The following is a 13,249-nucleotide window of genomic DNA, read 5'->3' on the forward strand; positions in this document are numbered from 1 at the left end:
CATCACGTTCTTTTGTGAGGCTGAAACACAAGGTATAATGACTTTGATGACTGTATGCAGGAGAAACAGGAAATTGCAGGACTTTTTAGGCAAATGTTTTGGAAACTGACAAAAAGGAGGAAGAGGCTTTGTATGGTGGGTGAAAGAGACACTTCCAACTGCCGTTCATTTCTTTTAAGGATGTAACAGAATGACAGCTTCTTTTGCTGGAGTCTGCAGAGACAGCTGTAGGAGAGATGAAGGGTACACTTGACAGAGAGGAAACATCTGAGGGTGGATCTGAAAACCAGCACAATCAAGATCTGGAGCAAATACCAAGACATGCCAATCTAGCAAAGAGATGGTGGAGCCGTAGATCAGTCCTGATCTGATTCATATCACGCTTATGAACCTTGAGCATGGTTGAAAGATGCCAGCAAATGGCTATACATCTAAACTGTTTAGTATTACTCTTGTACTTTATTGTACAACTGTTTCGGTCCGTGGCATATGGGCAACATGTTATATCTAGAGATGCATAATATCTTTGTATCAGATCATTTATAGGCTCATAAGCCCTATTCGGACGGGACTAGTTTTCTAAACTACGTTTGAGTTTGGACTCTCATCACCTGACGTCTGCGATTTTCATGTACCAATTCGGACGGGAGTAACATCTCCGTGTTTATTACAGAGGTGGGAGGGGCTGTTTTGGGCATCTGGGCGTTTCAGAGATCATGCTCTCTGTATGTGTGCATTGCGTATAGTCATTCAGATTGATTACCATAATCACACAAATACCATGGTAAAGCTAGTATAGCAAAACCATGTTAATGTGTGGTTACTTTAATTTTACTTTAGTTATTTATTTGTAGTGAACCCGTGTTTAATTTTCATAAAGGTAAATGTAATTAAAACATTATGCAACTGAGTGCAGAAATGAACACGAATAATTTTACCTGACTCTGATTCAGTCTTAACAGTGATCTGAACGTGATCTGGCTCTTGATTTTATTATTGTCTTTTTTATCATTATTTATTTATTTGACGGGATGCAAATATATCAAACATGAACGCGGTAAGAGCATCTACGGTAATTCACGTTGGCCAAAACACACAAGGAAACACATTGTGAAAAAAAACAAAAAATAAAAAACAATAAAAAAAATTCACCGGCAATCACAGATGTCGCATTCGGACGGGATTAGTTTTCTCAGAGGATCACCGAGTTTGCTGAAAAGCAGTAGGTAATTTGCTCTGGCATTATTACAGAGGTCGTGTGAGAAAAACACAGACATGGCAGATTCGGATGGGATTAAAATCACCAAGTACATCTGTGAAACACAAATTTCTCTAATGACCCCCTGTAAAAGTAGTCCTGCCCGAAAAGGGCTTTAGTCCAATTTTTTAATTTATCAGTAGTTATAGCATATATATCAGCTAATATACAGGCTATATCAACCTTTGAGATCTCTTTGCTCGAATGATCGGCTGTGTCTGACGGTTTCTTGAATGCACCTGAAATGTAAAGATGAACTTGTTCAGTGGCAGCTCCTAAACTCTGGAACAAGCTTCGGTTGTCCTAAAATATCTCCCACTTCAGAGGGCTTTAAAAACTAATTTATTTTCCTTAGATTTTAATAATGTATTGTAAATTGTATGTATATTTTTTTGGCTTTATTTATGTGATCACTTTATGTACAGCACTTTGGTAGAACATTGTGGTTTTTGAGTTGATATTGGATATATAATTATTCATGCTCATTTCTCATATTTTACCATTTAGCTTACCTTTGCCGTCATCTAACAATCAAGTTATATCTTCAAAAAAAAAAAATTAATAACAGCTAAATGAAAGTGGGCTTGAAAAGATTACGCCTAAAAAAAATTTGGATATCAATTTTTCATACATTATACTGTTCTTTTCTGATGTTTTGTATAATTTATTTAGTCATTATAGAATTTTAATATCAGCGCATCCATAGTTTTAACTGTCTTTAATGCTTTAAAGGGCACTTTTAAAGATCTAGCCAATCGCAGCAGTCACATTTGCAGTGCATCACATTTTCTTGTGTGAATCCGAAAACATGCAGAAAGATGAGCATGTACAGGAAATACGTTTGTGTTCTCATGCCCGCAAATGGAGCATGGATGTGATGTTTCAAATGAACAATGGTGCAATCACTGGCCAAAAAAGCCAGACCTGCCTTGATATGCCACTCCAACACAACTGAACAGGTCATTTATGATGTCATGATATATGACATGACACATGCACTGATCATCCTGTCTGAGGTCAATGTGGGGATCGCCCAGGATGCTCCATATTCAGTAAGCACTGAAGACCTACTGAAAATGGTAATGTTTCAAGGAAATGAAACAGATTAATAGTGTCTTCCCTCCATGACAACAGAGAATTAAATGACATGGAGAAGATCATTAAGCTCACTGGCTGCAAATGCGTGAGTGATGCTAAATGATGGATTATGAAGAGGCTGAAACACTGCACAAGATCCCATGCTTCAACACGTGCCTATGGGCTAAGCATTATTTGACTCAAACAGAGACAGGCAAGAAGACGAACAGTGAAAGAGAGAGACAGAGACAGAAACAAAGACACAGAGAGAGTTAAGGCGTTACCCCATGAAGCTCCTTCAAGTGATTCCAGGCAGAGAGAAACAGAGGAAGAGAGGAAAGTCAGTGACAGCACATCAATAAACTCACATTTAACACGTTTTTGACATGACAACACAGCAACAAACATAAAAACAAACAGGAAGTAGGACAGATTAGTCAGTACAGCTGAGAGACCCCTTCATTCTGAGATACCCCTGTTATTCCAAAGCAGTATTTCAAGGTATTGCACCCACTCTCTGTTCAGCTTGCCTTACTCATCGATAATAACTTGTGACGTGGCAGTAAACCATCTCCTTTGCACTGATCTTTTAGGTAAAGCTGGCAAACCAAGAAAGCCTTGCTGGTTAAATTAGTTAAGAAGCCTAATGGGAACACCAGAGCACCAGTATCTCATTCCAGGGATCTGCATCCAAAACATGTCGGTGACTGCAATGCTGGTCTTGTCAACAGGGAAATGAAATCACAAAATTAAATGCAGACCCAAATAAATAAATAAATAAATAAATAAATATGTACATGAATATAATATATACACTGCAATTTAGTAAGAAAGAAAGAAAGAAAGAAAGAAAGAAAGAAAGAAAAAGCGTCAGGGAGTGGAGGGGTTGGTGCATCATGTGAAGTTAGAATTGCAACTGATTTCATAATACAATATACTGTAGCACCAGCACCATAACAATTAAAACTCTTAACATTACTGCTCCTTTGCATTTTCTGTTGTTTCTAAAAGCAGCTAATATTATTTCCTCAATACTAAAGTGTTGCAATGGCCCATCCATTACAGCACAGGAGATGCAAACAGCTGATCGTATCGGACAACTCCTTTATTAGCTCCTTCACACACACACACACGCACACACGCATTCTTTTTGAGACTACATTCGCAAAAGTGCAATAAAGTGGTGTCAACTGACCCACAGCTCTGGGAGAAGGACAGGAAGGAAATTACAGATCAGTGGGAGTTTGCAGCTTTGAATGTGTACATCAAAGACAGGCAAAGATACTCTTGTCATGCTGTGGGAATGAGTGTAAAGTAAAACCTTTTAAAAAAAGAATAAGAGTATACGGGCAAGAACTTGGACTAAAAGGTGTCTCAAATTACTCTGTATTTTGTAGTCAAGATTAATGATAAACTTCAAACAGCTTAAGTAATAGAGTCTATTTAAGAGTTTTCTGATTTATGGGAGTTTAGGCAGGTGTTTGTAAATTAAAGGCAACTTACGAGAATGCGAATGCCACCAGTGCACCACTGACCACAATGAAGTCCAGAATGTTCCACAGATCTCTGAAGTAGGAACCAGGATGCAGCAATAAACCTAAATCCACCATCTGTTCAAAGGAGAAACATAAATATTAAAGATTATTTAGGTTGAAACCTTCACTATAGCCATCAAAGCACCATTTCTGCAACAAATTCACTGCCTTTACAATAAATTTCAAGACAATTAGACTTTATATCATTCACTGTGAGAAATGTTCCCATTATTACACATAATTCCAACAGTAGGAGTCTTTTAGTGTGATGAATATGACAGTTTTGTAAAACAAAATCTTTTAGAAATTCAGATGATTTATTTGTTGAGAATCTGCCAGTTACTGTACTGAATCTATTTATGAACACAAGATCATGTCCTACAGTATGTGATCTTAATTAAAGCAACTAGTTGGCTAGTTGTTCAGAAAATGCATACTGTAGTTGTGCACTGTCACCAAATATCTCAGGTCATGAGGGGAAGTCTGGATCACTTATCCAATCAGATTGGATCAGATATTCAATTAAACAGTGTAATGTACCAACAAATTACCTTAATGACCATCTCAAATGTGAAGACACCAGTGAAGACATAGTCTAAATACTTCAGGACCTATGAAGCGAAAGTAAAATTGTCATCAGACTATTATCAGTCATTTGGGACATATAGGAAAATGAGGTCAAACTTTGACAAAATCTGACTTTGCACAGTCAGACCAGCACAAAAAAAAAATATGAGAGACGTACATTGTTACGAGGGGCATTGGCTTGGACTGGGTCCTCCGCAGCCAGGGCTATACTGCTCATGGCAATCACCACCAGGATACACATCTCAAAGTAGCGCAGGCTCACTATGTAGTGGCACAGACGTCTCACCCTGCACACACACACACACACACACACACACACAAACAACACACTATAAGAGTGAGGCTTAAGTAAATTACATAATGAAGTGTGATACCTAAACATTACTTTAAATCTACAGACAGATACATTTAATTAACTGCCAATAATTAATATTTTCATGCAGGCCGTAAGCAAGGTCTCAGAATTCAATGATTAATTCAGTAATAGCATAGACTTTAGGCATGTCATGTCAGCAAACACTCATGTGACATTAGTACAGTATATAGTAAAATAAAAGTATTCCTATATTGTTGCACTGACAGAATCAAGACAGACAGCTGAATTTGGCAATTGCCCAATAATACACAGCTTTATAAGGAGGTTTATGGGATTTGATGCCTTTTAGTCTTAAAGATCTTAAAGCGTTCACCTTAAACACACACAATTAAACTTTACAACCATTATTAGTGACGATTGAGAAAAGTAATAATCAGAAACATTTGCAGATTTAACAGCATTGGTAGTTTGCCAGTCACCATCTACAAATGCTGTATCTAAATACTCAAAGCAAAACTCAACTGCTGTGGAAGCTACTTTAAATATATTTCACACTATGGAAAAGATCTGTCAGTACTTTCATTTCATTACGAGCATTTTTTGTAATTACTGTAGATAAACTCTCTAAACATTACTTGAAAATATACTTGATATGATCACTTGACTGTGCCCTGCTACACCACTACTTGTTGACGAAAAACATATTTCTGGAAAGCCTTTTTAAATGTGAGCTACTGTCAAGTTACCAAAAAAAAAAAGTTGAAGGGATACTTCTGCTTTAACTCAGATTGCAGCTCTAACAACAGCTTTTGTTACACTGCACTGGGATAAATGTTCAAATGCACATGGTTTTGAAAGCATTGGGAAGCGCGCACGCACACACACACACACACGTACGCGCACGCACACACACACACGCACACGCACGCACACACACACACACACACACTTACGAATTGGTTGGGTTGAAGATGAACATGGAGCTGAAGGGGAGGATGGGACGAGGGGTGCCCTGGTTCAGATCCTCCAGATTCTTCTCAGTCATGGGCATTGTCTCACTGTCTATACTATTCACTGAGAAAAAAAAAAATGTCAAGTGTGAATTTATACACTTGTAAGCTTTTGTTAGACCAACATTGGCTTGTTGTCAGCAGCAATGTTAACACACTTAAAAAAGTGACACAAATACGAGTATAAAATGAGTGAAAAATTATTCACAGTGACCTGATATGGCTGTATGAGAAATACTAACTGGGAATAAGGGTTGTTTCTCCAGGGGGAGACGTGACGGTCACAGGTATGTGTGTGCCCATTCCTCCAGTCTGACCAATATTTTGTTTATTGTCCATGTCTTCTGGTTTCTCAAGGCACCATCTGTTCCCAACTGAAGGCTGATGGGGGTTTACAGCCAATGAATCTCCTCCCATGTCCGTGTGCCTACAGCAGTCAAAATGAGATTACACATTGGTGTTTTGGTCATGAACGTCTCTGCGTTTCTGAACTAATCTTTTAGGTGAACAAATCATTGTCAATTCCATGCAGTGATTCATATTTCAGAGCATATTATTGGTTGGACCTACTGAATAAGTTCAATGAACGAGTTGGTGTTTTGAGTTTGAATTGACTGAAAGGCACTGGGAAACAAACAGACTCAGAAGCAAAGTAGGGCTCAAACTCGTTCATGAATGTGGATGTGTTGACTAACAAAATTCTTTTTTGCATCATAGATATGTAGATATGCACATTTTATTAAAAAATAATAAGATTTGTTTCTATTCCTGGCCTAAAATATTTCAGAACAAATCTGTTGAGTAGATAAATGTGCTTATAGTACACAAAAGTCACTGGTCACCACCTACTGGTGCGTCTACTGAATGAATCAATGAACGAATCTCAATTAATCTTTTTGCTGAATGGATTAAAGGGAGTTCTTTGGACAAATTGGAATCTCCACCACTGCTGGAAAACAAGGTCTCATTTCTACTGGAACGTAGTTCAGTTTTCTTGGGTACTTCGGAACAAATGTGCTATTCAATCTAATGTATCATTTTAAAAAATGACACCTTTTCAAAAATAGTTTTACCTGTGGCTGTGTGACTTGCCCGCCTCCTGCTCTCCATTGCCTCGTTGCTCCTCTCCTTCCAGTGTTGACTGAGCTTTACTGGTACGTGGTCTGTGCTGTCTCCTCCCTCCATTACCTCCATTTTCGCCGCTGGAGCACCTCTCCCCCTCCCTTGTTCCTGAACGTGAGCCATCCTTCTGCCTGGAACGCCGTTCACTCTTCCCTGCGCTGACCACTCCATTGCCCTCTCTGCTATGCCTATGAGAGTGATGATGACGATGTTCTCTCTCCCCACCTCCCACTCCCTCGTCCACTGAGCTCTGATGATGATGTCTGCGTCCTCCTTCTCTGCTCCGACCCCTGACACTCTTCCCCTCCTTACACCGTGTCCCATCGTGCTCCTTACTGCGGCTGTGATGGACGTGATGCCGGCCTTCTTTGCCATGACCTGTGACGCCATTTTCATTGGTCTCATTGGAGGGACGCTCCCTGTGACGGTGGTGTTTGCGTGGTGGGGGCTCTATCACAGGGGGTTCCTCCAGTGTGCCACCCTCCCCTTGCAAGTCCTGGGGTTTGTCACAGCTTCTGTGGGGACTGATGGGACCATCACAACGAGGTTCCACCACCAGAGGCCGGTCCAGGTGGGTTTTCATGTCAGGGCGGAGGTGAAGGTTGGAGGTCAGCCGGGGGTTGAGCTCCTCTTGGTACAACGCCTCGGTGCTGGCCAGCTTGTGCTTCCGAATCTGCGTGGTGCGCTGCTCCCACACGGACATCATCTTTAGAGAACGCTGCTGTTCTTTACTAGTGAAGAGAAGATTTAAGGAAAAAAATGTGTAAGCCTCGGACAGATTAATTTGGATAAAACAATTAGGCATGGTGTTGATGTTAGTCTCCATCCATGTCGAGACCCCCTTTCAAGATGGTGATTGCCTGTTTGCATTCTTTAAAAATCCTTTCTGATTTTAAAACTGAGCTTCATTTTGGACAGCTAAAGTTCACACAAATTAACAGTTTTGTAGTTGAGAAGAGAACCAGAAGAGGGTTGAGTTTGAGTCAAGACTGAGACCCAAAAGACAGAGTCTGAGTCAAGACCAAGACGATAAAAATATGCTCTTGGACTCAAGAAATCAAGACCAAGACCTTGATCTTGTCATGGACTCTGGAGCATGTGAACTCAGTCGTGACTCAGTTTTACTTCTAGCCTGGGTCTCGACTGCATATGAATGAACAGGTCTCGACTACAACATTGAAAGTTTATATTAAATAATATACATTTTAGACATAATAGGGCTGGTTATTTTGCCTGTTTTTGCTCTGCTGACTAAAATAGCTCTAAACAAAGCCAAAACCAGGATCTGTCTAACACTGAACACAATGGAGAGCTACAAACAGTAAAAAGTCCCAGTGCTGCTGGACTAAATGTCAGTGCTCTTGGAACAGCGTTACTTCAAGCAGATTTGAGGACTGGAACTAACCAATATGTAAATAAAAAGAAGGTCTTTATGGATGCCAGATTACAAAGGTTAGTTATGGGCATGCTTTATTCATCCTGCAAATGTTTGTGAACAATGGTTTAGGTCATGAAGTTTAACCATGCATCCTATACCTTAAGTGTAGGGCATTTAGAGGGCTAATAACTCCATATCTCTTGCTCCTTTATAAGGAATAGTTCACGAACAAAATAATTTCTGTCATTGTTTAGTCACACCCCATGTCATTCGGATTTAGAACATGAGCATGAACTAATGATGACAGAAGTCTCCTATACTTCTCCTCTTCTGGGCAATGTCCTCTTATACCTTATTTTTTAACCAGTTAGTTAGCATAAAGATAACATGAATCAAGACAGTTATTGCTGTAAAGAAAAGTAAAGGAAAAGCTTCAGCTGGGGAAAAGTAACACGTCTACACTTCTCTCTTCTCTGCATCACTTTATTCTGGGCACACCTCTAGCAGCCAGGCCATCTTCCAGGGAGTGATGAGTGAACTACAGCAATGTGTAGACAGGTGATGGGAAAGAGAACACTCTCTGAGGCTGGGAGAGAGCTGAGAGACTGATTTTCAGACACTATTTACAGCTAAAGCACTAACAGGGCCTTGTGGTGTGAAACAGTCCTGAGGTCAGACTGTACCTCTTGTGGACAAACAGGACAAGGTGGTGCAAACTCTTTGGTTTTACTGTATGACAAGACCTCAAGGTGTAATCTGCAGTTCCTTTATTGTTTATTTGACATTTGGCCATGTAAATAATAATAGATAGCAGAGAGGGCCCTGAAAACTTGCATGAGCACTACAGCTCAATGAGTCAGAGTATTTGTACTAATCATTATCACAGTTCCAATATTTCCCCTTTTCTATTAAATATTAACATACTTAGAAAAAATAAAGACTGGGATGTTCTCAATGTGCAGTACTATAAAGCTGCTGTAAAAAGTGTTAGCAGTATTGATAACTTTGGCTAACTTTCTCTGGCTTATAAAAACTATTCACATTTTCATCAAACTCTGAATTCTAAGTGTCGGAATTGACCAAAACTTGCTTACAACAGCTTTAAAGTACAAAAAGTGAAATGTAGTTGATGAACAAATTTTTTTTTTTACAGCTGGCCAAGGGTTAAAAATTAAATCACGGGTTAACGCTGACATATATATGAATGAGGGGCAAGATTCTGAAATGTCCAATACTGTCCACATTGTCAAACACTATGAGGTGCGTCAAGGATGAGTATTTGTCTTTTGTCGTACAGATGAGCAAAATACATCCATTCATGTACCGAAGCAGTCGTCATGCCCTATGCAGTACCATTACCTCAAGTGGTCATGTTCAGGGGAGCAGACATAACTCCTAAAACACATACAGCACACATTGAAATACACATATACACACGGACATGCTAAGAGCCCCCACAATGCCATAGAAAACAGGTTAGAGGACAAACATTTGACAAGAAAATCCATAAGGAATAAATATATATAAAAGATAGACAGAGGAAAACGAATGGTGGAAAAATGAAAGAATGTACAAAACAGTGGAGAGAGATGAGATGATGGCAGATTTATCCAGACTCTCAACAACCCTAAAATCTTCAGTACTGCTCAAACTGAAGCATTACAGGAATATTTCACAAAAAAATAGAAAAGATAATTCTGGCATCATTCACTCACCCTTATATAGTTCCAACCCCATATGACTTTTCTTCTGTGAAACACAATCGTTTAATGTCCTAGTCAATCTTTTTAAAAAGAATTAAGATCAATGAGTAATAAGGCTAACAATCCCCAAAATTAACCATAAAAGTATAATAAAAACATTTCATATGTCTTGTGTGCTACATTTTTCAAATCTTCTGAAGCCATACAGCGTTTAAATGTTATTGACTGAAAATCTTTATATTGTGAGTTCATTAGAGTTCATCAGAGAAGTAGTGATGTACCATTTGTGAATGAATCCTTCAGACTGGCTTCGTAAACTAGAACAATCAATTCATTAAAAAGAATTGACTCAAAAGACTGATTAATTCACAGATTGTATTCATCTCAAAACTTTATTGTATGACTACACATTACCAATTTTCTAATGCATTTTTGTCTTGTAAAAGCCATAGTCCTCATTCACGTTTATTATTTGAAAATGAGAGGATATTCTTCAAACATTCACCTTCTCTGTTCCATTAAAAAGGTCAGATGTATATGGATTTGGAATTATATGACAGTCAGTAAATGATGAAAAACTCTTTATTTTTGGATAATCTGTTCCTTTATATCACCAAAAGATAATTAAACAAAATCTATTACTAGCTTGAACACAAACGTCTTTTAAATTTTATCTTCTCAAAAGTTTGACAATGAGCCAAGTTCTGTTTCTAAATCTATCTATTCGGTTTAATTAAGAGTATAGTACTGGACTCCTGAGTTCACCTGCCTGTATGTGTAAGAGAGAGTATATATGTGTGTGTGTGCATGTGTGTGTATGTCTACGCTCTCGCAGTGGGCTCGTCTGACAGGAGTGCTGACTCATTAGGCACTAACAGTAGCAGAAGCTCTAGTAGTGATGCTCACTGGGAAACAGACGGTTGATTCTCAGAACACGGCTCAATGCCAGCGGCAGCCAATGAGCCCATCGAACAGTTAATCTAGACTAGAGTATCCAGAAACTTGCCTGACCTGCTAGCTAAAGAAACACGGCAAGCATAACATTAGAAAAGAAAGTACAGTAAGTATATAATCCACTAATGCAGCTGCATTACACTGCAGCAGATTAATACTGACAGTTTATCTCAAGTCTACACTTTTTTCAACAACACCTTATAATTGCTTTCATTAAGTCTGAGAAAAAAAAAATACCAGTAGCTCATGAAGATTTTAATATTAATAGAAGCATATATGAGCGTATGTGCCCATTAAAATGGTAACTGATTTTTTTTCCACTAAAATTACATTATCACGATAACAATTCCAAATGAAGTTTTTGAAGAAAATGTTCTAATTCATTTATAACTATAATATTTTTAAATCCAAAAACTTTATTTTTGTTTATTTTCAGGTTTAAATGAAAAAAAAAAAAAATCAATGTAGTCTCCGATTTGTTAACTAATGAGTTGTAAAACATTATATGTTGTTACAGAATCGTTAAATATGAAAGTTATTATAAATGTTACCCTTTGCTGATTTTACTCTTTATGGTTTTCCTCTCATGATCAATGTATAATATTTCAGTAGTTAAGCTGCAAGATTCACTTTCAATAACTTTGGTCAGCAAGACAAGTTTGGCTGTCTGGCATCATGCAAGAGCAGTGTGCTGGGACAGCAGAGGAGAGGAGATTTGAACAGAGAGTAAATGAACTCACGGTGAATGAGAGCTGGAGTTGGAGGAGCTGCATGAAAGAGCACCAGGATTTGGCCTTATAAAACTGCATATGCCAAAAACAAAAACCATGAGAGGGGAAAGAAATAGTTTGGTGGGGGTGGAGTCAGTGGCAGGGTCTGCAGCTGTCAATCACTCTGACTCTAACTCCACCCAACTCAATGGGAAGTACATATCAACAATAGTGTGACTTCAAAACAGAATTTAAAACAAAACAGGTGAGAAAGCATCACAGTATTAGGAAAGACATTCAAATTCCAAGTGCACCAAAATTAGTTAATTTAATTATATTACACAAAATTAGTCATTATATTATTCTATTAAATTATTGAATAAATGGACTTTTGAACACTGGGAAAATGTCTTTCATAATGAAAAATTACAAATAAATAAATGTTAACTCAATATAAATATTACAAAAATTGTTCAGAATTACAAGAAGATCCTGAGAAAAAAACAAACAATAAAAACATATCCAGGGCCGTAACCATAATTGACATTGAAATGACCGTTACCCCAATATTCAGAATTGTCAGTGATAAAATATGACGGTTGGTTATTAATTCGTTTAAAATGCATATATGCAAATCAGATTTTGATGTTATGATTTATTTGATTCATCATTCATTGGTTAAATACATTTTCTACAGTACATTTTTTACTTTCAGTCGGTCTCAGAAGGAAAGCGTAAACAAATCCATAGATTTCCACGCAGCCTGGCTGAATCAAGTATACATGTCATTTAAAGACAACCAATTATGAGTGCAAAACCATCTGCAAAGAGAACAGATTCAAAGAGTCCTACAGAGACACACGGAGGACCAAATAATAGTGACAACAGTAAAATAATAAAACAATCAACACCAAGTAATGTGCTTATAGGGACAAACAGAAATATATTTCTTGGGACACATAAAAAAAACAATGAGAGGACATGATGGGGTGATGAATAGATGTTTTGGGGGGTTAGTGAAAGGGGAGGGCAGTACCCTGACTTCAGGTTTAATGCCCCCTGACTTACGCTGTGATGGAAATGTTAGCGGCCGACATGGGGCTGACCTCCTTTACCTCCTTGGCTTTCTGCAGAGCCAGTTTCTTACTGATGGCCTCCTCCTGCTCCTCCTCATCCTGAAAGAGGAGCAAGACAGAAAAACAGAGAATGACAGACAAGTAAAATTTGCATCCAATGGCAAGCAGCACTCAACAAATCAAGATAGTGACGTCCCAGGAGTCTTATGGACCTATACTGTTGGTACCGTCTTCAAGCAAGGCTGTAAATCCCACAACGGCCTGAAAGCTTCATTACCTTGAGTTATTGACCAGGGCAAACATCAGTCAGATCAAAAGAGCCCTTACAGACAGTCTTATGAAACCAATAAAAGCTGTCAGTGCATAGCAATAGGATCATGCATTCAGTGTACACAACATGTGAGACTCATGTGGTGTGTGTGCAGGGACTGTACGGATGGCTGTGATATCTACAGCCTTGAACTGAAACGGGTTTTTTTTTTTGTCTTTTTGTACAGTCACTTTTATGTTAGTGCACTTTGG

The 13,249-nt window shown here is 38.4% G+C and overlaps 1 protein-coding gene across 1 annotated transcript in view; it reads right to left on the minus strand.

Moving 5' to 3' along the window:
- Positions 1-13,249, minus strand: part of LOC306871752 (putative voltage-dependent N-type calcium channel subunit alpha-1B) — a gene marked incomplete at its 5' end in the record, with an annotated part of 98,271 nt that overhangs the window by 27,190 nt on the left and 57,832 nt on the right. The window contains 8 exons of the mRNA XM_079419885.1: positions 3,839-3,945; positions 4,422-4,481; positions 4,616-4,745; positions 5,728-5,848; positions 6,027-6,211; positions 6,858-7,637; positions 9,644-9,679; positions 12,720-12,826. Of these exons, the coding sequence (XP_079276011.1) occupies positions 3,839-3,945; positions 4,422-4,481; positions 4,616-4,745; positions 5,728-5,848; positions 6,027-6,211; positions 6,858-7,637; positions 9,644-9,679; positions 12,720-12,826 (1,526 nt within the window). The remainder of the gene's footprint in view (positions 1-3,838; positions 3,946-4,421; positions 4,482-4,615; positions 4,746-5,727; positions 5,849-6,026; positions 6,212-6,857; positions 7,638-9,643; positions 9,680-12,719; positions 12,827-13,249) is intronic.

Source organism: Barbus barbus, assembly GCF_936440315.1.
Source record: "Barbus barbus genome assembly, chromosome: 6".
NCBI lineage: Eukaryota > Metazoa > Chordata > Actinopteri > Cypriniformes > Cyprinidae > Barbus > Barbus barbus.